Source organism: Carettochelys insculpta, chromosome 3 (assembly GCF_033958435.1).
Source record: "Carettochelys insculpta isolate YL-2023 chromosome 3, ASM3395843v1, whole genome shotgun sequence".
In the NCBI taxonomy this organism is placed as follows: domain Eukaryota; kingdom Metazoa; phylum Chordata; order Testudines; family Carettochelyidae; genus Carettochelys; species Carettochelys insculpta.
This window is the reverse complement of record NC_134139.1, coordinates 80993920-81017505: the sequence shown is the minus strand read 5'-3', so window position 1 is coordinate 81017505 and position 23586 is coordinate 80993920. Positions and strand designations below refer to the sequence as shown.

The 23586-nt window shown below is 43.6% G+C and overlaps 1 protein-coding gene across 1 annotated transcript in view; it reads right to left on the bottom strand.

The window, feature by feature from the left end:
- The window catches only part of LOC142010679 (SUN domain-containing protein 1-like), a 92366-nt gene that overhangs the window by 50151 nt on the left and 18629 nt on the right, over positions 1 to 23586 (bottom strand). The window contains 1 exon segment of the mRNA XM_074989105.1: positions 20313 to 20494. Coding sequence (XP_074845206.1) covers positions 20313 to 20494 — 182 coding nt within the window.

Sequence of the window (23586 nt, the reverse complement as noted above, 5' to 3'; positions counted from 1 at the left end):
TGCTGTATAGACCCTCACAAAGTTATTTTGGAACAGCCACCATTATTTTGAAATAACTTTGATGTGTAGATCCACCCTAAGGCTGCTTCCACACATGCACAATCTTCCAGAAGAAAGCTTCCAGAGGATCGTCTTCAGGAAGATCACATCTACATGCAAAATGCGGTCCAAGACAGCCTCTCCTTTTTCTGGAAGATTGTGTCTACACGTGCACAGACGTTCTTCTGTAAGAAAGGGGCAGGAAATGCTGCGGACAGGGTTGCAAGGCCAGAGAGCCGTTTCTGGGCTGCCAGCCACATGGCCTGTTAAAGGGCCCCTCCCAAACAGTCCCTCCCTGCCGAAGCTGCTGAAGTATGCCATGCTGCATGCAGCGAGGCTGAGCCAGTCCTTGGTCCTGACACCCCAAACCAGCAGTCATCAACCCCCAGCAGTTGCAGACTGTCAGTGTTGCCCTGACCTGGATGATGGCTGTCCTCCTGGCCACCCTCCTCGGCTTCCTGTGGAGAAGAAGACCCAGACCCATGGGTCCCGACCCAACTCCACCCCTGCATCCCCCTCGAGGCTGTCCTGCAAGTCTGGGCCCATGCCACCCGCACTGACTGGTGGTACAGGGTAGTCATGGGTGAGTGGGACAGAGAAGTCTGGCTACAGAATCTTCAGATGATGAAGGAGACCTTTCTGGAGACCTCCAGCTGGCTCCCCCAAATCCTTTGATGGCAGGACACCTGGATGTGGCCAGCCCTCTCTGTTGAAAAAAGCATGGTCATCACCATCTGGAAACTGTCCAGCCTGGACAGCTACCAGTCCATTGGGCAGTAGTTCGGAGTGGGCGCATCCACCATCAGAGCCATCGTCCTTGAGGTCAGCCCTGCTCCGGGCCCTGGCCTGGCTATAGGAGGAGAGAGAGGGCCGGCAGGCATGAGGGACCGTCACAAGCCAGGGGATGAGGGCCTGGTCTTGGTGGGCAGGTAGGCCTAGCCCTGGGGAACCAACACAAGCCCTCTGCTGGAGGGCCCTATAGGGAGGAAGGGGGAGCCTCGGGAGGGGGCAGGACACCCCTTTGCACACCCACAAGTGTACCCACTCTCTATCCCCTGTAGGTCATGGGAGACATCAACAACATACTGGTGCGGAGGCTGTTGCACATCAGGGATCTGGACACGATTGTCAAGGGCTTCACTGAGTTCAGGTTCCCCCAGTGTTTCGGGACGATTGACGGAATGCGCATCTCCATCAGGGCCCCGGACCACAGCAGGGTATCATGCTCCAGGCGGCGGTGGACTCACAGGGGATGTTCACTGACATCTATGGCGGCTGGCCTGGCTCGAGGCTTTGCGCTGATGCAGGGGCTCAGTGGAGTGTGACTGGCAGCGCAGCATCGGCTGCCTGCCTCCACGCTCTCAGCTTCCTGCCTCGGGGTCTTCAGGTTCTTGCAGCTTTCAAAGTGGCTTCTCCATGGATCTTCTGGAAGAAACTGTCTCTCTTCCAGAAATCGTGCATGTGTAGAAGTGGCCGAAGCGTCTACCATAGATGTCCCCAATGGCTCTTAACAGAGGAAAGTGAAATAAATAAATAAATAAAAACACCCAAGCTAATAAACTATTTTGCTAGTCTTTAAAGTGCTACTTGACCGCTTTTTTTTTTTTTTTGATAGTGTATAGACTAGCACGGCTTCCTCTCTGTTACTACCCAAGCTATGTGTACTTTGAATTACCTATGTTGAAGCTAATGAATGAGGTTAATGCAAAACTTCTCCAGAGTCAATGCCTGAGGACAAGGATGTCAGCAACTGAACAGATGCTCATTTAAGTTTATAAGGCTCAATAAAACAAAGTTATATCAAAAACACCTATATTTAATTTTTCAGGGTGGGTGAAAGAGGGAGAGGAGGACTAAGATTATGTCCACTATTTTCCTGTATTATTCTTAAAGTTTCACCAGTCACAAAGAACAGAAAATGACAAAAGATAAGCTAGCAGTAACTGAGCTAAGCAGAATGAATTACACTGGAGCAAAAATATGCACTGTGGAAGGTGTCCTCTAGAAAACAAAAATTATCAAATGTAATATTTTGAAAGCAATAGCTGAGGAAAAGTAAGTTCTCCATTAGGTGATTGCCCATATGTGTATTATACTTACAACATGCATGTTTCCCATGTGCCTGAGATCAGCGTCTTTTAGCTCAATTACCATTCTGTTCCCATCACTGTCCCCTTGCTTTGAAACTGAGCTGTTGTTAAACAAAGTTCTGGTTCTTTAGTGTATTTATTAGAAACTGTTAGTTTGCCTGTTGGCACTTCATTAGTTTCTTAGGAGCAGGCTTCATTATTTTCCCAAGAAATCATTATTTTCATCCTGACACCAGCACAACTTCTTCGCAATCAGCCAGATTTAACCACTGTCCTTTATGCAAGGATCCTATACTCATTAATGATACACACTTAAAAAGTTTATTTTGTTTGCGGAAATCAGCTATCAAACATCATTTGGATATGCCTTCACTAGACTTCTCCTCCCTGCAAGGTGGAAAGAGTCAGAGATGTTTAAATATTTCCATTGGTGGAAACCGGAGGCATTAATCTGCGTATTTGGATGAGAACACTCCCCAATGTACAAAATTTACAGTTCCACTTGTAGTCATGTAATAAATTAATAGTTTCAGTTTGTGTTATTTCTCACTAACCTTAGATTCTGGAATTTTCTTGGTGTCTCATTTTTGTCCTCACCAGTACCATGACACAATGGATGTTTTTTACTTTTATTCAGTAGAGCTTTTTTTTAACCGCTGTTCATTCTGAAAATTTGGTTTAAAGTATGTCTGTTTGAAACAATCCATTTGCCTCAATAATCTCAACATGATAAACTAGACCTAATCTTAATTTGTCTCACCTTGGATCCTAGAGGGTCTTCTGTGGCAACAGACAACTGCACCTGCTGCTCTCAGTAAACCCCCACCCAAGGTATTCTGGATCATTACAATTGCTTGCCTTGTTACATTATTGTTTTAATATCTATACAGTGAGTGCTGTTTAAAATGGAACATTTCCTAATTTGGGCTGATTTTTGATCTTTCTTCTGTTTCATTACAGCTTTCAATGTGAAAAGGGTTTCCAGTACATTTTATATTCATCCCAAGAAACCAATAATAACTCATGTACAAAAACAATCTAAATGAGCATCCCCTTATTCAGTGGCCTGGAACACATTAAATTTGTCTCCAAATAATTTAAACAGTATGAGCATTTGCTTGCTGGACAGCTATCAATTCCTAGACTGCAACAAAATGACAGATGATCAGGAAAATCCAACTCAGTTTTCCTTAGGTTAATCTACTTGCCAGTCTGTTGTATTAGCACCATATGGGCTGCTATATGGGAGAGGGGTGTCTACACTAGAGTTTTGTAGACAAAACTCGTGGGCTATCTCTACGCGAGAAGTATCTGTTGACAGTAATATCTATTAACAGAGTTGTGTCGACAAAACCTCTGTGATAGAAGCAACAAGACAACCTGTGGCTCCTTATAGACTAACAGATATTTTGGAGCATAAGCTTTTGTGGACAAAGACCTGCTTTGTCAGATGCGTGAGTGAGGGGGTTCCAGAGAAGGGTTTAAAGGAGGAGTCTTAGTCAAGGGGCGGGCCAGAGGTGACAAGGTCTATTCAGTCACAGAGGATGTGGCCCATTATCAGCAGTTAAGGTGGAGCTGTAAACATCAAGAGAGGAGAAATCAGGTCAGTTCAGTCAGGGATGATTTGACCCATTATCAGTGGCTAATGTGGAGGTGTGAACATCAAGAACAGAGAAACTGCTTTTGTAATTGGCCAACCACTCCCAGTCTCTGTTCAGTCCTTGGTAGATGGTGTCAAATTTGCAAATGAACTGCTGCTCTGCAATTTCTCTTTGGAGTTTGTTTTTGAAGTTTGTGTTGTAGGACTGCTACTTTTAAATCTGTTACTGAGTGTCCACGGAGATTGAGGTGTTCTCCTACAGTGTTTTGTATGTTACCATTCCTGATATCTGATTTGTGTCCATCTATTCTTTTACATAAAGACTGTTCAGTTGGGCCAATGTAAATTGCAGTGGGACATTGCTGGCACATGATGGCGTATATTATATTAGTAGATGGGTCGGTGAAAGAGCCTCTGATGGTGTGGTTGATGTGGTTAGGTCCTGTGATATCGCTGGTGTAGATATGTGAGCATAGCTGGCACCGAGGTTTGCTGCAGGGATTGGTTCCAGCTTTAGAATTACTGGCTACGTCTACACGAGCCCCAAACTTCGAAATGGCCACGCAAATGGCTGTTTTGAAGTTTACTAATGAATCACTGAAATGCATATTCAGCGCTTCATTAGCATGTGGGCGGCCGTGGCACTTCGAAATTGATGCGCCTCGCCGCCACGCAGCTCGTCCCGACGGGGCTCCTTTTCGAAAGGACCCCGCCTACTGGGAAGTCCCCTTATTCCCATCAACTCATGGGAATAAGGGGACTTTGAAGTAGGCGGGGTCCTTTCGAAAAGGACCCCCATCGGGACGAGATGCGCGGCAGCGAGGCGCGTCAATTTCGAAGTGCCGCAGCCTCCCGCATGCTAATGAAGTGCTGAATATGCATTTCAGTGCTTCATTAGTAAACTTCGAAATGGCCATTTGCGTGGCCATTTCGAAGTTTGGGGCTCGTGTAGACACGGCCACTGTGTTGTTGTCTGCAGTTGCTGGTGAGAATTTGTTTCAGGTTAGCAGACTGTCTGTATGCGAGGACAGGCCTGCTTCCCAAGGTCTATGAGAGTGAAGAATCATTGTTCAGGATAGGTTGTAGATCACTGATGATGAACTGGAGAGGCTTTAGCTGGGGGCAGAATGTGATAGCCAGAGGGGTTCTCGTCTTCCTTGAGAGGCCTGTCTTGGAGCAGGTGGTTTCTGGGTACCTGTCAAGCTCTGTCTATCTATTTCTTCACTTCCTTAGGCAGGTATTGTAGTTTCAGGAAAGCTTGGTAAAGGTCTTGTTAATGTTTGTCTCTGTCTGAGGGATTGGAGTAAATGTGGTTGTACCTTAGTGCTTGACTGTATACAATGGATTGTGCAGTGTGCCCTGGATGGAAGCTGGAGGCATGTAGGTAAGCATAGCGGTCTGTGGGTTTCCAGTGTAGGGTTGTATTTATGTGACCATCATGGATTTGCACAGCAGTGTCCAGGAAGGGGACCTTTTGCGTGGAGTGGACTCTGCTGTTGACAGAGTGCATCTACACATAAAAGCAACTCGGCAAAGTAAGCCACTCTGTCAACAGAGTGTATCCACACAGCCAGGCCTCTCTTTTGACAGACAGGGACCTGGAAGCTTGCAGACGGGGGCTGCATGGTCTGCAAGCCCTTCTGGGTCACCGAGCCCCACGCGACCTTAAAGAGCTCCCTCCCCGACCCATGTTCCTCAAGCTCTGCACCTGGCTCACTCCTGCCCTGTGCTGGGAGGATACGTGGATGCACCACGCCATCCTCATTGAGAAATGTGTGGCCATGGCCCTATGGAAGCTTGCCACCCCAAACTTTTACCGGTCTGTTGGGAACCAGCTTGGCATGGGCAGGTCCACTGTCAGGGCTGTGGTCATGCAGGTAAGGCACTCTGGGTCCCCAGGCCTTGCCCAGGGTGTCGTGGTGGGGCTAAATGCAGAGGGACCCCAGGGGTGGTAGGAGAAAGGGGTGGGGGCAAAGGGGGGTGTCCCCAGTGGGACAGGGAGCCATGGGCCAGCCCCTTCAGCCCCTCAAGTGTGTCTCGTTTCTGCCCCTTGCAGGTTGTCATGGCCACCAACGACATCCTTCTGCGGAGGGCCATCTGGCTCAGGGATGTGGCTGCTGTGGTGGCTGGCTTTGCAATCCTTGGATGTCTAAACTGCATCATCACATTCAATGGCACGCATATCCCCTGGGCCCCCTGAGTCTTTAGGGGCAGCTGGAGGACCAGACCATAGAGCCCTGATTGTGGCGGACAGAACCTCTGCCAACCGATTGCTGCTACAACTTGCTCTGTCAACAGAGAGCTACCAGACTGCACTGCCCTCTGGTGCCAGAAAGTGGAATGGCAGCTCTGCAAACAGGGCTGCTTGGCAACAGGAAGCCCTGTTTGTTGACAGAAGTGTCGACACTGCACTTCTGTCAACAGTACTCGGTCGACAAAGTGTTATACCTCAAATTTTGGAGGGATATCTCTGTTGAGGGAAAGGCACAGTTCTGTCCAGACTCTGTTGACAGAAGGCTCTATGAGTGCTGACGCTCTCTTCTGTTCTGTCCACAGAAGATGCCTTCTGTTGACAAAATTCTGTAGTGTAGACACATCTGGGGAGTGTCTATACACAAAATGCATTTTGTTGACTGAAAATGTCAACAAAAAAACACCGTGTAGCTTCTCTGGGGGGGGCCCTGTAGACAGAGCAGATAAAAAGATTGATCCACTTTCATATGCAGACAGGATCTCTTGACAGAAATTTTTTCGTAACATCTCTTCTGACAATAACTTCTGTAGACCAATGCATCTAGTGCAGACATACCCAAGAATAGAAAAGTGCATGATTTCTCATTCCACTTCACTTTATTAGGATAGATTATTGTAGTTTATTATTTTATTTTGGTAGAGTCCACAGTCTGCTAGGGACTGTGCCTGCCTTTGAGAGTTTTTGTTGTGTCCTATCTAGCTGATTCATCAGTTTTTATTTATTTATTTATTCTTCCCTTATTGGCTATATCTGCACTAGAGTTTTGTAGACAAAACTTGCAGAGCTTCTACGCACAAAATGCATTTTGTAGACAGAAACTGTCCACAAAAAAAAGTTGTGTAGACACTCAGGGGCCCCTTTTGTCAACAGAAAGGATCAAAAAATCGATCCACTTTTATGCATAGACAGGATCTCTTGAAAGGTGTTTTGTTGGAACATCTCTTCCAACAGTAACATCTGTAGACAGATGCTTCTAATGTAGACATAGCCTGTATCTTTATGTTACATTCTTTTTGTCTCAGTTATCATTTATCAGGACTTTCCAGATCTGAAGAAGGGGGTCTGTCCCACGAAAGCTCATCAGATAATAAATTATACTGTTAGTCTTTAAAAGGCTACAGGACTGCTTTTTAGTTCTGTGAATATACAGACTAACATGGCTACCTCTCTTGGACTATGTTGAGCGATATTAGCGATACTAATGTTTACATGTTTGTGACCCTGGGAGCCCCTGAAGGCCACCCGGCAGAGGGCCCATTTTTTAAAATTTCATTTTCCTCTGTTAAGGGCCATTGGGGATACTTATGGTGGACACTAATGGAGCTTGTGACCGCATGTGCAGATTCCTTTCTTTATGATTTAAGGGCGTATTACAATTATATACATTTATTCTTGACTTAAAGACCAGAAAAAAAGATGTTTATGTGTTTCCTGAGGAAGATGATTCCCCAGATATAGATAATAATTTCTGAACACTCTAGCTCCAATTGCTTCAGAATGATAGCAAGGACATACCAAATAATCAGCACCTGCTGGTGTTGTTGAAAAAACAAACATATAAAGCAGAAGTTGTTGAAAGGCAGAGTTTCCTTTTTAGGTGTAAAGATAAGTACACTTCAGTGTGTAGGTAGTTTTTTCTCCTGGTTTTCCAGGACTCAAGTGTCTCAGAAGCAGTGTCATAAATGTGAATTAAATCCAAATACAAACCAGCTGAAAAAGTACAGTCACACAATTTTCACACAGGATGGGAGAAGGGCTGTGATATTATTGCTTCACTCATTTACTGTTTCCTCAAGGATGCTATTTCTGCACTGTTTTTTAAACACGGAAAACTCCATTGCTGATCAATGACCAAGTTGCAAGAAATGTTTGAATTACAAAAGCTCTAGGTATCAGAGGGGTAGCTGAGTCAGTCTGTATCTTTAAAAAACAACAAGAAGTCCTGTGGCACCTTATAGACTAACAGATATTTTGGAGCATAAGCTTTCATGGGCAAAGGCCCACTTCATCAGTTAAAAGTTCTAGGTGGACATAATTTAAACCAACAATGGTCTCTGGTACTTCACAGGCTTTGTCTCTTAATTCTACTCATTCAATGTACTCTTTCCTGCACCGGCTTCCTCTCTGTTGTTTCCCACATTCTTGGCACAACTAATGTGAGGTGCTGCAACATCCGCAACTACCTTTTGAGGTTCAACATTGTTAGTCTTATCAAAAGGATGCAAAGCTTAGTTTCATTCTCTTTAGTGTCATTTTTGAAAGCTGCAAGAAGTTTTCAAGCTGCAGTCTAAATTTTGGCAAATCATTTTGTCTGTATAAAAGTTTACAAACTTCTTTGTATCAGGTTACTTTGTTGTTATTTTTATGAGCAAGTTATTGCATACACTTGGAGAAGAATTATAATCACAAACTTACATTTCTGGTTACACTATGTATAATCATCACTATGTACAAATGTAAATTCTCGTGAATGGTTCTGTACAGCTTTTCCAAACTTCCATTTAGATGTGCAATCGTTATTTTCCAAGTCATAATACTTATGAATCACTTATTACTGCAATAAAAAGTCACTTCACTAAAGATTTATATAAACTGTTTCACTTGATGTAATTTCTGCAGGAAGACATCTTTCCCAGAGACCTTATTGGGGCATCTATCAAAGAAGGAGGATCTGTTATTTAAAAAAAAAACAAAAACAAAACTGACACCGAATTACATAAGGTAACATCTTTTGTACTTTTCATCCAGTGTATAAATTCATCTCAGGTAAAGTTTACAACCAGTTTCAAGTATTTACAGGTGAAGAAACCATGTAGCTTACAGAACAAGCCATAAACAACAACAAAACCAACCAAAAAAACCCCAGCCAGAATACCTGCAACATCAGCGTTGAGTAAAAACTGTAAATGAAAAGGTGGCATTGATTATATTCAAATAACTGCCCTACTGCTGTTTAGTTTAAATATGCATTGTCATATGATAAATACACCCATCAGTTACCTAGTATGTTTTAACTATTGTTTGTGGGTCTGTCTTTTAGGCTCCAAATCTAAGTCTGAGTAAGTAGGCTCATCTCACTGTTCAAGACTCTGTCCATGTAACAGTTGCTAAGTTGTAAATCTCTGTATAACCAATCCATGCTGTCTTATACTAATCATGCTTTTAACTCTTCAAGAGCTAAGTCTATGGAACTTAGTGACCACAACTGTTTTCTTCATTATCAGCTGTATACAGGAATAAATGAAGGAAACTTTGGAATTTTTCCTTATCGACTTGCAGAGTTGTACAGTTCCACCATTTTTTGTTTTGGGAATACTCATGTGTAAATTCAACAAGTCTTGTGGCACTTTATAGACCAACAGATATTGTGGAGCATAAGCTTTCATGGGCAAAGACTGACGAAGTGGGGTTTTGCCCACGAAAGCTTATGCTCCATAATATCTGTTAGTCTGTAAGTTGGCACAGGACTTCTTGTTTTTGAAGATACAGACTAACACAGCTACCTCTCTGATTTGTGTGTAAATGACTTTTTGTAAGACTTTGAAAACTATGGGCAAGAATGTAGAACTATAACCTTGTGATCAGTTTATACCAGCCACGAGGAGCTTTTCCACATAGCTTTTGTGACTAAAACTGCAAAAACAGAGGGCTAATGTTCTCCATATGTTTTTAAAGATCCCAACTCCTTAGCATGACATCATCAGATGTTTTCAGGTTCCTTGTCATCCAGGAGCGGCATACACCTTCACTGCAGAAATACAGTATATAAACCACAAAATTATTCCATGGCGATCTAACCTGCAATGCAACTACAGAGCTGGTAAAATAAGAAGGTGAGAGAAGGTTAAACTGGAAAGCTTAGGTAAATATGGGATCCAAGTTCAAGCTTCTGAAAGTCAACCAGGACTCAGATTTAGCTAAATTCCATCTTCCTAATCCTTTACTTAGGGCAGGATTTTCAGAAATACTCCACACTGGTATAATTCTGCTCCTGCAGAAATGAATAGGTACATTTACACTACTGTGAGAAGTATGGCTGCAGTACATGTAAACATGCCTGAGCTAACTTCAAATTATCTTGCTAGAACAATGGCAGTAATGAAGCTGCAGCAGTACAGATGGCAGCATGGGCCAAACAACTCTCTTGTGGACTTGGATATGTACACAAGTGGCTAGCCCATGCTGCCGCGGCTTTACTTCTATTGCCATTCAAACAAGTTTGAGTAAAGCTAGTTTGTTTATGTCCACACACACTGCAGTCACACCTCTGATGGCAGAGTAGAATCACTGGCTGTAACGGGAGCCGAGTTAGGCCAAACAGAGTACTTAAAATTCTACCTTCGCGTATAAGATCTTCAGGGAAGGAACATCTTTGTGTCCTTTGTAACCTAGCACACTGGGGCTAGGGTCCCTGATCAGGGCCTCTGAACTCGACTGCTGTACGAATACACACATATTAATGGCTAATAATGACACACATCAAAATTTGGATTCAAACAGGGATCAAACTCTGAACATTCTATCATTCAGGGGAATTGGGATTGGCTTTATCTTAAGCTCCTCCGTTTCTCATATAAAATAGGAGGCACATGTTGCCTCTAAAAAGAAAAGTAGGGTATCTTCATGACATTTTGTTTCCATTTTTTTGCTCGCTAGAAAAAAGAAAGTTTAAAAAACAGACCAACACTTAAACCGCTCAGCCTGTATGCATAAATTTTCCAGTCTCTTATCCATGCATTTATTTGTTGTGGAACATGCAGCTTTAATACAAAATAGACATATTGCTGAAGTTCTTCAAATGCTCATAAACATTCAATTGCCTTTACATCACTTCTCAACAATAAAAGAGGCTGCTTATTACAAAGGCCAGATTCTTCCCTATGGCTCACATGGAGCGGTACTTCCACTTTGAAGTAGCCTCAGGGACTTCAGACAGGCAACCTCATCAGCCCGTCCGTCACTCAAGGCTGGAACCTGGGCGCCATCATCAACTCAGACCCCTCTCTAGGTCCTCAAATACAGGCTACGTCTACATTTAGACAATACTTTCTTTACAACATATCTAAGATATGGCCTTTCTTATCTGAAATCATCTTGCATCTTATTGACTGCAGCATCCTTTCCTCTGACCTTGGTAAATGCACATTCATATTCTTTCCAAGTGCCGCTCCCAATTTGTTTCTTTGACCCTGTGTAATGGTACATACAAACCCCTTCCTGACCAGAAGAGGGCTAAGGAACATTTTTGGGGTGAGGAAGCCCCACCCTGAAACCCTGGCCAACCATGCTCAGGCTGGAGGCAGGGTTTAAAAGCTTACCAAGCAGCTCAGTCCAAGGACTAAGAAGCCAAGAAGACCCTGGCGGCTCCAGGGCAGAAAAAGTTGAGTGGAACACACACAGTGCTGTTGTGGAAGGGAAACACAACACCCCAAAGCAATATTCCCCAGAGATAGACAGAGGCTGGCTAGGATTCGGACAGCAGGAGGACATGGCACAGGGATGCTGACTGGAGACTACGACAGGTGAGGTAGGACTGGGACAGGTGAGCAGCTAAGCAAGTGTTGCAGGGTTGTTTGTTAGAAGTTGGTGGAACAGGGTGATGAACTGGACTGTGGACGTTATGCGAGAACCCCCAGCACCATCAGCCAGATCTATGTCATCCTGTTCTCTCTCATCTCTCAGCTGGTGCCACCTTCTATATTGCATCAAACATAAGCTGACTGTCTTCACTTACAAAGCTGTTCATATCCGATCACCACTGACCCATCGTCCTTCATTCATTTCAAGAAGGCAGCTCCCAGCTACAGTCAAACCACAAAGCCTGCCTCCAACACCCACGTGGTAACTGTCCAGTTATCTTTGTGCTTTCCTCCAGGTTGCCATGTGAAAGGGTTCCCCGTAAACATCTGCAGTGCTACCTCACTATCTTCTTACAAACCCTTCCTTAAAACTCTCCTTTGTTGTGATGCCTACAAAAAAGTGAAAACAGTTAAGCAACTGAGGCATTGACACCACTGCCCATCATGCTGACTGGTAGTGTCTCATTGTTTCCTTGAGATTCGCTAGCTGTTTGTTTGCATCCGTTATCTCTTTTCAGGTATTTAGACTGGGGCAAGGGCTGTCTTTGTGTTCTGTGTTTGTATACTGCCTAGCACTATGGGATCCTGGTCCATGAGCAGGTGTCCTAGAGAGTTTGTGAGCACATATAAATGAAGACACATGAGAAAAATGCATGCTACACTCTGGGATGCACGGCTTTGTTGCTGTGGGCCTCCGTCTTCTACTAAATGGTACCCCCATTCTATTGTCTGTTAGGTCCACGAACGAACCCAGACCTGCCAGGTCCCCAGATGGCATCCTAGTCTCCATGTCTTGTTAACGTGCTGAATAAGCGCCCCTGCCCAGCAATCTGTTCACTGAGTACCTTAAACATAGAGGCTGTGTCTACACGAGCCCCTTCCTTTCAAAAGGGACATGTTAATGAGCAGGTTCAAAAGATGCTGATGAGGTGCTGCATATTCATTGCATGTTCCTAACACCCCAGAAAGGAAGAAGGGCTTTCGAAAACTGGGGGGGTCCTTTTGGAAGATCCTGTCTCCACGGGTGGCACGCGATTCAAAAAGCCGCATTTCAGAATCGCTGTGGCCACCATTATGCTCATGAGGTGCTACATATTCATTGCAGTGCCTCATTAGCATCTTTCGAACCCGCTCATTAACATGCCCCTTTCAAAAGGAAGGGGCTCGTGTAGACACAGCCAGAGGCTATGTCTACACTAGAAGCATCTATCGACAGCAGTTACCGTTGACAGAGTAATCTCGACAGACATCTGTCAACAGATTGCATCTACTTGCTCTGTCGACAGAGCACTGCCAGACTGCACTGCCCTCTGGTACGAGAAAGCGGAATGGCAGCTCTGCAAACAGGGCTGCCCAGCAACCAGAAGTCCTCTATGTCGACAGACGTATCCACACTGCGCTTTTGTCGACATTGCTGTGCCCAGAGATTGTTATGCCTTAAATTTTTGAGGGATAATACTGTCTAGGAAAATGCAGAGTTCTGTCCAGACTTTATCAACAGAATGCTTTAAGGGTGTGGACGCTCCCCGAGTTATGTCGACAGAAGGCCCCTTCCATCAACAAAACTCTCTAGTGTAGACCCACCCATAAAGAGGAAGAGGAAGCTGTTGAGCAATAGGCCATTGCCTGATGGTTGCTGCATAAACGGCCTTGCTTTTACATCTAACTTTCTTTGCTGCCCAACTGCATTACCTGAGCCTACCTGGCTGTCTCACATGATCCTGCCTTGTCACCCTGGCCAAACTTGCTGATTTATCCTGCCACCTGGCCCCTTGGATCAAGCTTCTTGGCCATCAGGCTACCTCTGCACCACTTGACCATGGCTCAGAAATGTTTCTAGCCCGATTTAGTGATTGGGCATTTCTATTGTTTCTGGTCCCTCTGCCAGAGTTTCTGTGTGTGACACAACACAGATTAGGAAAAACCTCAAGAGCTGCATGTGTTGAGTCTCCTTCTTCTTTGCATTTTTGTGTGGTAAATAGAAAGTTTGAGCCTATTTGTAATTCACTTAAGATGCCTTTTTACAAAAAAAGTGGAATGTTAATCATATGTTTCTCCGTACTTGCCATGAAACTTTCCTATACCCACAGCGATATTTCATAAGACTCACTGGCAAGTGGTGGAACAAGAAGGAAATGCATATTTTTTAAGAGAAGGGCTTTTCTCAGAAACTTCTATTGTACAGGTTGTACCTCTCTTGTTTGGCACCCTTGGGATCTGAATAGTGCTGGATGAGAGAATTTGCCAGATGAGGGGAAGACAATATTTCCTAGCACATTACCAACACTTCCACTGCTTCCTGGGCTCTTAGAAGACATTTAGTGGTAAATTAAACCTAAACATTACAGCATAGAACATTGAGAACCATGACTGGTGGCTGTAAACAAACTTTTTGGAACCACAGGAAACTTGGCCACACCCATGATAAGTGGTCGTCCACCTAACTAAAATCATGACGGCTTATGGAGTTTGCCAGACAACACAGTTCCAGAGTAGAGAGGTTCAACCTGAATATTGACAATGTTTTGATGATTTCTTAATCTGATGTAATATGGTGAATTGAGAGTTTTTTAATTCTTTTGGGATAGTCTTTTTATGATTTATATCTTCTGAAACAAGATGGAGAAGATTGTGAAAGGGGCAGCAGAACATGATCTAGATGAGAGCCAAACAACGTATTCTATTAAATATGACTGAAAGGATTAATACAAGTGATAATCAGTGTAGACAAGAAAATAATGTTCAGTTGGGATAATGTTTCACTACCTTATCCCCAGTTGGGAGGAAAAGTTCAGACAAATTGATTCAGTAAACTAGATCTTCCAATTGGGATCACACCATTCTATCGTCTCACATATTTAAGTTGCCTTTTGCAATGAAACTGTATTGACATTTTGTGGAATTTGCTCCACCCCTTTTGCGTAAGTATGTGATCCTGAAGTTGATCTTTTGAAAATGAAATTTCTTAAATCTATGTACTAATTTTAATGGTCTAGCCTGCACAGGAGCTACTATGAGACCAAAAGCCAGTCACTTCACACCTGAGAGGGTAAGAAGGTCCTATAGAAATCAACGACTCATCTACTAAACAGAGGAAAGGTACATGTGTAATTCTGCCACACCAAACTAAATTCAGCCGTGGTGTCCGCAAATGTAACCATATTGTTTATGAGTGCCCTTGTGGCTGCTTTTCACAGCTCTCTTGATTTTGGCTTTTTAATCCTTAAACCTAAACCTAAAATTAATTTGAAAATTAATCTCAAAGACATTAGAATTGACAACTTTCAATTAGGGACAAGTTTTCAGGACTCGGGAAACCATTTGGCAAAATGAATATCAAGTATGTGGAAGGCTTAGTATAATTCCTTCTTTATCGTGCTTGGATCCTCTTCCTTGTTTCCCTCAACACTAACAATCTGGGGAACTGAACTAACTCTGCTTTTCAGCTGCTAGCTGAAACTAAATTCCAAAGGTCATTAAGAAAGCAGACATGATTGCTCTGAAATAAGGTACCCCAAGGCCTATATGTCAGTGGACTGTACACCTATGTGTGACAGCCTTTTCCCGAAAAGCAAGTGTTCTGCCTTTTTTTTCATGTAATTTAAGAAGAGCAAGCCCACAGACTTGTCCATTTCAGAACGCTGTGCATACAACAAGCCAGATACATCCTGACGTTCCATTGACTGCAGGGGATGTACACCAGAGTTCTTTACTTCAGAGCAAAATTAATAAAAGGCTAGAAAATGTGTCAGAATAAAGAGAGACGAGAAAGAAATGTGACTGCTACAGCTGACATTTCTCCAAGACCTGTTAAAGTTACTGATGCATTCCTATATCTTTATATAAAGAGATTGTTTACAAACAGTAGGATTGTTATAACTTCCTCTGAAGCATCTGCTGCTGGCCGCTATTACAGATGTGTGCCTGTACTAGGTAAACCATGTCAGATACACTCTGGCAATTTTCATTTTATATTCTTATAATGCAAACATATTTTTAGACCCTTACATTGCTAATGAAATTACTTTTTGATATTCTTAACTCAACTTCAGTTTTCACAGTTTACCAGTGTCACAGTTATCTGTCCACCACAGAGGTTTGAGACTAGACTGGGCTCAAGTCCACAGAAACTTTGGGTTCTCCCTACCATCCGTATGCCGGATGCAGTTCTGCCATGTCTGCTCTGCACACCTCCAACCTGCTCATGCCAACCTTACACAGCCAGCACGCTGTGCCATGTGTGTGCTTCAAATCAGTGACACGCCTCCCCTTTGCACCATGGTGTTACATGAGCTAAGTCACTGCTGGAAGTGCTTGTGGGCCCAGTGTTCATCTCCGTGCTGGATACTAACCCAACAGCAAACTGGCAGTCAGACCACTGATGGGGTGTGCGGGAGGAGGAAGGGAACAGTTGTCCCCAGGCGCCTTTGAACTGCTGCAGCAAGCACAGCTCTGTCTGCAGACAGCTTGGAGGGCAAGGTTGCCAAGGGCTAAATGCCCTAGACCCCCTCCCCTTCCACCATTGGCCCTGTCCCTTCTGGACCACCCTGCCCCCCTCACCTTGCACTGAGGCTCACAGCAACTCTCAGAGGTGCTGATTGGCAGAAAGTACCAGTTATCTCTGTGCAGTGTTGCCTGTGGCATATTGACTCAGTACATCTTCTGCGTCCCTTTCCATTGCAAGACCCATTTTCCAAGGGTCCTGACTTTTATCACCTCGTCGAAACCTTTCCCAGTGGGTTGTTTAATTTTTTTTTAGTAGTTCCATATAATATTACTTATAATCTTACTTTTTGTGCTCCAGGTCTGAAATTTTTGCGAACTGACTTGTTTTCCAACATCACACTTGTTTATTTCATGAGATTTGGTTTCTGTACAAGATGTTCAGCAAAGTGTTCTGGATCCACACCCACTTAAGAAAGTCTTACGTTCCTTTTTTTTCCCCCCCACATATACTTCAGCAAGTAGCTGAATGTAGTGGGACCCAGTGAATTCTTTAAAAGAATTAGAAGAACTTTCAGTGTAATTCATAAAATATCAATACACAAAATCCTATTTTGGGTAGCAAAAGTGTCAGGTAATTGGGATTTAGATAGCAGACTTTGTATTAAGGTGGTATTCCTATCAGTACTAAATAATTCAGATCCTCCAGGCTCTATGTGTTGGCCTCCTACAGCTTGCTCTGTGTTTCAGATATTTTCAGAATGGCATTCTCTAGTCACTAAAATCTGTAATATGGTAACTTTTTTTTAATTATTAAACTTTCATTTTTAAAAGTTCATTCTCTAACGACAGTATTCTGGCAGAGCCACAGTATCGACTATTACATGTACTCAAAGGGGACATTCTAGCAAACAGAGCACAAAGATGGAAAACTGGAACTTCTGGTGGGTTTAAAAAAAAATCCAAATGTCTTCTCAAAAATGTTTAAAGTCTTTTTTAAAGGATCAGAATGTACATAGTTGGCCTAACAGACAGAATTACCACTTCTGACATTTCTTTAGTTACACTTCCACAATAACGTCTAATTTCTGAAACCACATAACAGTGACAAAATTAGAAAAATCAGACTAGTGCGGAGTCAAATATAGGAACATTATTTCTTATGCTATATGAATCGTTGGACAGTAACTCCTGAGGTGGTTTATCTTTCCAGACAAGTTGGTAGTAAAAACAGACATCTTACTGGGTCAAATTACTTCACCCTTGCCACTGTAGAGAACAATTACAGACCTGAAGCCAGAACACTGGAACTACAGTTTCCAACATAATGCACCTCTGACCAAGGTATATTTTGATCATGTTTTAGACTGCAAATTACTCAACTTAAAACTGAGCTAGAAGAATAAACATCAACAAACTTATCCGGGGCTTCCTTCATGTTAACTGACGAGAACTGCTAGAATGGATCTAAATGCATGTGCCAAACATTATTAGGCCCTAAAGTGGTCTGAAATCTAAGGCGCTGCCATTGAGGGCATTCACATTTTGAATGGGATTAAACAGTGGAGGCTTATTTCATTCTAATCAGTCATATGAAAAAGTGGAGTTGGTCTTTCCTGACTGGATTTTACAGAAACCAGGATGATCCCTAAACCACTTGCCAAATGAACAAAAGGAATTAAAACCTATGGCTTGTGAGGCCCAAGGCAACCTGGGGGATTACCTGGGGCTAGCAGAAGGGTTTCCCCCAGCCTCTACACTCACGACAGCAGTGGGAGCTGTGGGAAGTGGAGGGACATAGCAACCTGCTCTGACCCTGTCTCCCAGCCAGGCTGCTCTGGCCCTTAGATAGGTACATTTTGAAAAGCTTCCAAATGCATTTTTTCCTACATATGCTGGGAAATGCCCTATCAGATCATTGAGGATCAAGCTTCAGAGCGCAAGGAACACAGCCCAGAGGTCTGGCTCTTGAGAGGGTTAGAACATTTGTTTATTACGGGAAACAGCGCCTCTGTTTCTGTTAGTAAAGTCAGCTGTGTATAAATGCAGGGTTATTATTTCAACGGTGTCTCAGGCTCCCTTGGAAATGAGTAGTGAAAACTCTAATTGCAGGTTCTGAAGTAGCCAAAGCCAAAGCAAGGTTGTTTATGCATATTTGCAGCTCATTTGAAATCTTAATGTATTTCATTCATGAAAGATGCCACGTGAAAAACAAAAGCTAGTTTTTTAGTCTGGTCCTTTCAGTTAAGTCTAATTGCTACATTTGCACAGCTCCTCAAGCTAGTGTGTATATTGACAGCAAGCTAAGCTGGCCTGATCTGTTTCATGAATGGTGCATATTGCGTGAGGCAGGTTCTAAAGAAGTTGGTGAGCTAATTAGAGTTCATTTCTTTGCCAAATAACAACATGATCACCTTTATGAATGGTTCCTTCATCAACAAATGTCTTCAAAGCTGGCAAGGGCTTGTTGATTTTGGTTGTATGTGGCAAGGTACCCCACGTCTTCCCACTGTCCCACACCTCTCTTGCTGGAGGAATTAGGCTGCACCCCCACTGTCTGGGCCAGCTGGTCACTCCTTTCGCCCCTAGCTAGGGTCAGGGCTTCACTCTCACTGGGGGAGGGGGAGGCCAGGCACTCTTGCATGGAACTACTCCTTTTCCCCCTGCTGTCTTTTGTAAACACTGCCTGCTCTCCTTCTGTCTTTTCTCCTCTGATCTCAATCTCCTCCATTTCCCTACCTCAGCCCCCTGCTCTCTCACTCTCTCCTCCTGGCCTGACTGGCACAGCTTTTTAAAAGCTCTGCCTGCATGCAGGCTGTGAGCTCAGCTGGCCCTCATTGATTTATTACAGTCATTCCCTGTTGCTCTCACCTGGGTACTTAACTCTTTCTTGCCCAAGCCTAGGCTGCATCCTGAGCTGCCTTTCCCCCTTCCTCCTAGGTTCTGCTGGCCAGAGCATGTTACCTAGACTAAGATTGTTACCAGTCGTAAAATATACGTCCCATTCTACAGAATTATAAACACTGAAATGCAGAACCAGCTGGCATTCACTAGTAGTAGCAAGGTATATAAACAGTGAGGGAAATTGCTAGCCAGGGACTTAAAGAATATTTAGGGAGACAGTTTATTACAGTGATTGATTTGCTTTGCATACCAAATCCTGCTTTTTGCTTAAGTCAATGACAAAACCCCTATTGACTGTAATAATCCAAGAATTTGCATCTGCATTTCAGATGCAATGATCTGGAAACTCTGTCAGACATGTAAAAGAACAAGAGAGGTGTAACTACAGAACAGGTGTTGTGGTGGGTGGGTGTGATTTTTAAATATTATATAAGCGTAATGGTGCTTAGCTGACCAATGACAGACTTGCCTAAATGACTCCTCTGAATATACAAGACTTGTAAAACGCCTGAGGTGTGCTTCCTGCTCCCATGCCTTCCTCCTCAAACTCAGGAACTATTTGCTGTGGTGCTTGTCTCCATGAAGTTCATACACTAAGCACCGCCCTATGCTATGAAAAATCTACAAGGCAGCCATAAACAGACAATGCTTGCACCAGGCTTCTGATGTTGGGGCTTAACAGATAAACACAATGGAAACACTCTGAGGCTGTGACAGCTGGGAGCCCAGGGCCCTTTGGAATCACCGGGCCCTGGGACAGTTGCCCCTTTTGCCCCCTCCTGTCAGCATGGAGGTGGAGGTAGTGTCAGACATAATATTGGTGTACATAAAATTCATGTGGTGGGACTGAAGTGGAGGCTTTTGGAGAGTGGGAAGGGGCTCAAGCCAGGGCCGAGAGGGTTGTGGTGCAGGGGGCTGGTGAGGGGGCTATCTGGGTGTGCAGGTTGTGGGATGGGGCCAGCGATGAGGCATTTGGAGTGTAGGCATCCCTAGGGCTCAGCAGGGAGAGAGGACTCCTCACCCCAGCTGTCTCTTCCCAATCTCTAGCTCGCTTTGAGAGCCCACTGCTGAAAATCTATCCATAGTCTCCAGCACACTGCTAAGAGTTACAGTCCTATGTATCAAGTGGTATTTAATGGCCCCTCCCAGTGGATTTTCCAAGTCTGAAATGATTTCCTATTGAGCAGCAGCAACCACATTTCCAGGTTCCACAATGTCAATGCTATTTACTTCTCTACTTTCAACTCAACTTTCATTCCTGTGCCCTGAGTTGTAGGGCTGATGTGAGCTTACCTGGGCTGGGAGGGAAAGGATCAAGCAAGGAGAGGCACCTCCATCTGCTGAAGCTCTAAGTGCTCTCAGGCTGCTGCACTGCCATTCAGTTTAGAGGGAACTTAGGTTACCAGTTGTGTGAAGTATGGTAGTCCATGGGCTTCTTGGATATAGCTGCATGTTTGGTTCCTTTTCCGAAGCTGATCAAATTATCCTCCAACCTGATGCTAATGTAGGAGTATTCTAGACAAAGTTTGATGGATGGGTGGTAGTCCTTGAAGTTGTATTGGTAATCTGAGGTAGTTTGGATCATCTGGGGAGAGGATGTAAAGAACATCAGTGAACTTCAGTTATATCATTAGTTTTGTGGTACATTTGTCCAGAAAGTCTTCCTTGAAGTGGGTCATAAGGAAGGTGGCATATTAGGGAACAATTCTAATTCCCAGGGTGATTCCCATAGTTTGGAAAAAGGTGCTGGTGAATGGAAAATTGGTACGGGCAAAGATTAAATGGATGAGTTTGTCACGGTGTTTGGGGTGGATATATGAGAGTTGTCCATTGTTCTCTAGATATTCGAGGCAGGCAGCAGTTCCCTCCTTTTGAGGGATGTTGGTTGATAGGGAGCATTACATCGAGGGCGGTAAGGATGGTATTCTGAGGGAGGTTGTTAAAGTTGCTGAACTTCTGAAGAAAATCAATTGTTTCCTGGAGAAAGCTGGCCCTTTGTGTGGTTCAAGTTTGTATATTTTGGGAGACATAGGGAGAAGTGTCCAAACACAGCTATGGACCAGGCATAGAAACATTACCATCTGTGAGCAGGTTGCATGGTGGATGCAGGAGAAGAGGTATGATAGGAATCAGCAGTAGTGCTGTGTAAAAGTGGAGAAACTGGTAGGCGATTAGAAGAGCAGGGAAGCCAATCTGGTGCCAAGCCACTCACTCGGCACTTTTACAAAGAGATCTATGACATTCTAAGCAGGGACACCACCACTACCACCACACATTCCACTGTGGATGCTCTGAGAAGCCCAAGTCATAGGCCCCAAAATGAACAGCAAGGAAGCTTTTCATTAATTTACTTTCACTAGAAGTACAACAAAGAAAGGAAGAGTTGCTATATCTGCTTTTCATTCCCCCAGCATTTGGAAAGGGGGAGGCATGTGGAGCTGTTTGTTTATGTTCACAAAAATGTCCCTTAAATCCTCCTGAGTGATTTTGGTGAAACTTTTGTGGAACTGCTCTGAAATCCTCTCCCAAAGGTTTCTAGGTTTGGCAACTTTATTTCTTCCTCTGCGGCAGGACACTTTCCAAACCAACGGGCTAGCAGCAAGTGGACCTGGCTGGATAGAGGATGCCAGTAGCAGCTATGCTCCATCTGTCCTTGTCACCATCAGAAATTAAATACCAGCCAACACCACCACTCCTGGTGCCAGTACTCAGAGCCATTGCCCTTTATACAGTTACATACAATGAACAATTCCCCTTTATTTCTCTCTCTCTTGACAGGCCATATTCTCCCTAGCTCGTTCTGTAGGTGGCACCATGCACAAGCACTCTGAAGCAGAAGTGTCAGTAACCACATCTTCTTTAAAACATTTTAGGTTAACAAGAGAATTCTGAATCTTAACTTTTGCTTTCTGGTTTGACTTAGGTGTTATACAGTAAACTCTTTCATATCTGGCATTCTATTATCCAGATCTCTCAAATAACCAGCATTTTAACCATAAGTAAATTTTAGCTATGTTTTCCATAACCACAGCATAGTGAAAGTAAATACAAATAAATACAGCAAATACAGTATAAGTTTACAACACACAATACTACTGTTGTTGGTAAATAAAGTACTCTGCATACATTTTTGTTTGATTCTTAATGTCTGATCTTGTTTTTCTTTAATGTTATGCATTGCTAAGTATACCTCTCTATTAGCCAGAATATCCAGCAACCTCCCAGTCCCAGGGCTGCCAGATATGAAAGATTTTACCATATTTGTAGCTACTGTCATTACATCCTTGAGGAGTTTTCTTTCGACACCCGCAGAATACCGGAGCCAGATGAGTTGAAAGAGGACTGGGATAACATATTCAACAAGTTCCTGAAAGCCAGTGCTGCATCAAGGACATGAGCAACAGCCTGGAGGATGAAAACCATGAACTATATGAATAAAAACCCAAGTATCAGGGAGGGAGATGTACCAGCAGCAAACACAAATACTGCAAATTTGTGGACCTGCAAGTTCAGCAATTCTGGGGTCATCTCCCTTAGTAGTTCATATCCTCTCTCAATATTCCACATAGCATCAGAGAGCACATCACTACCCCTACCAGCGGACTTTAAGGACAACCACAACTTCACTTACACTGATATATGAAAGCCACAATTCAAGTATATGCAGCTAAAGTGGACATGAGTACCCCCTTCTCCTTCTTTAAGCTCTATTGCATAAACTTATTAATGCTTCAATGTATTTGCTTTTCATTTTTCACAAAGTGTTTTCTATTATTTGGAAAATAATTTATCTTTATTCCCAAAATAAGTTGCAGTGTGGCTGGTGGTATTGAAGTATTGAAAGCACCGTGGTTGTACGCTTTGACACAACATATAGCATCAGTGCTAAAAACAGTGTAAAAAACATAAATGTGTACCAAGCACTGTGCAATTCCTAACAGGCCCCCAAACTGAAGGGCAGGTAGACAGAACACGGTACACCACAAGACATTGCTGTGACTCGGTGTTAAAGTGTTCTTCTAAAGCCTCACTGAGCCATATGTACCATGCTGAGCTCTTTTGATAACATTTGTTTCTGACTCTTCAAACTTGGTAGATAACCACTCCCTCCAGCCTTGTGGCAATTGTCCCACCTTTGCTACACAGATATGCAGGAAACAGTAGACAGCTACAGTCACTGGGTTAGTTTCTCCTTTGAGATCCAGCTTTGTGAGGGAACACCAGAATCCCTTCAATCTACCAAAATCACATTCAGCTGTCATTCTGCACCTCCTGAGCCAGGAGCTGAATCCTTCTTTGGTGCTGTTGAGGTGGCTGGCTACAGTTTCATGAGCTGTACTACTTGTGGTATTCCGTTTGCTCTCAGAATATGCCAAAGACTAACCCTATGAACATCTGAGATAACCTGCTTCAACATAAGGGGGCGTGGGGGAAAGCCACTGGCAGGGCCCTGGTTGTCATCTACCGCCCTGCAGTGGATCCCGTAAGGGAAATTAGTAAATAGTTACAATCCATATTTGATTGGGACCACACCCCAAGAGAAATCCATTCTGAACCCCATCTTATGGCCCTCAAAAAACATCTTGCCAGGCTCTTCAGAAGCAAATTCCCCACTGAACAAGATACATTAAGTCAAAATAAAATCAGATCCTACCAAAATAACAGAGGCAAAACCTG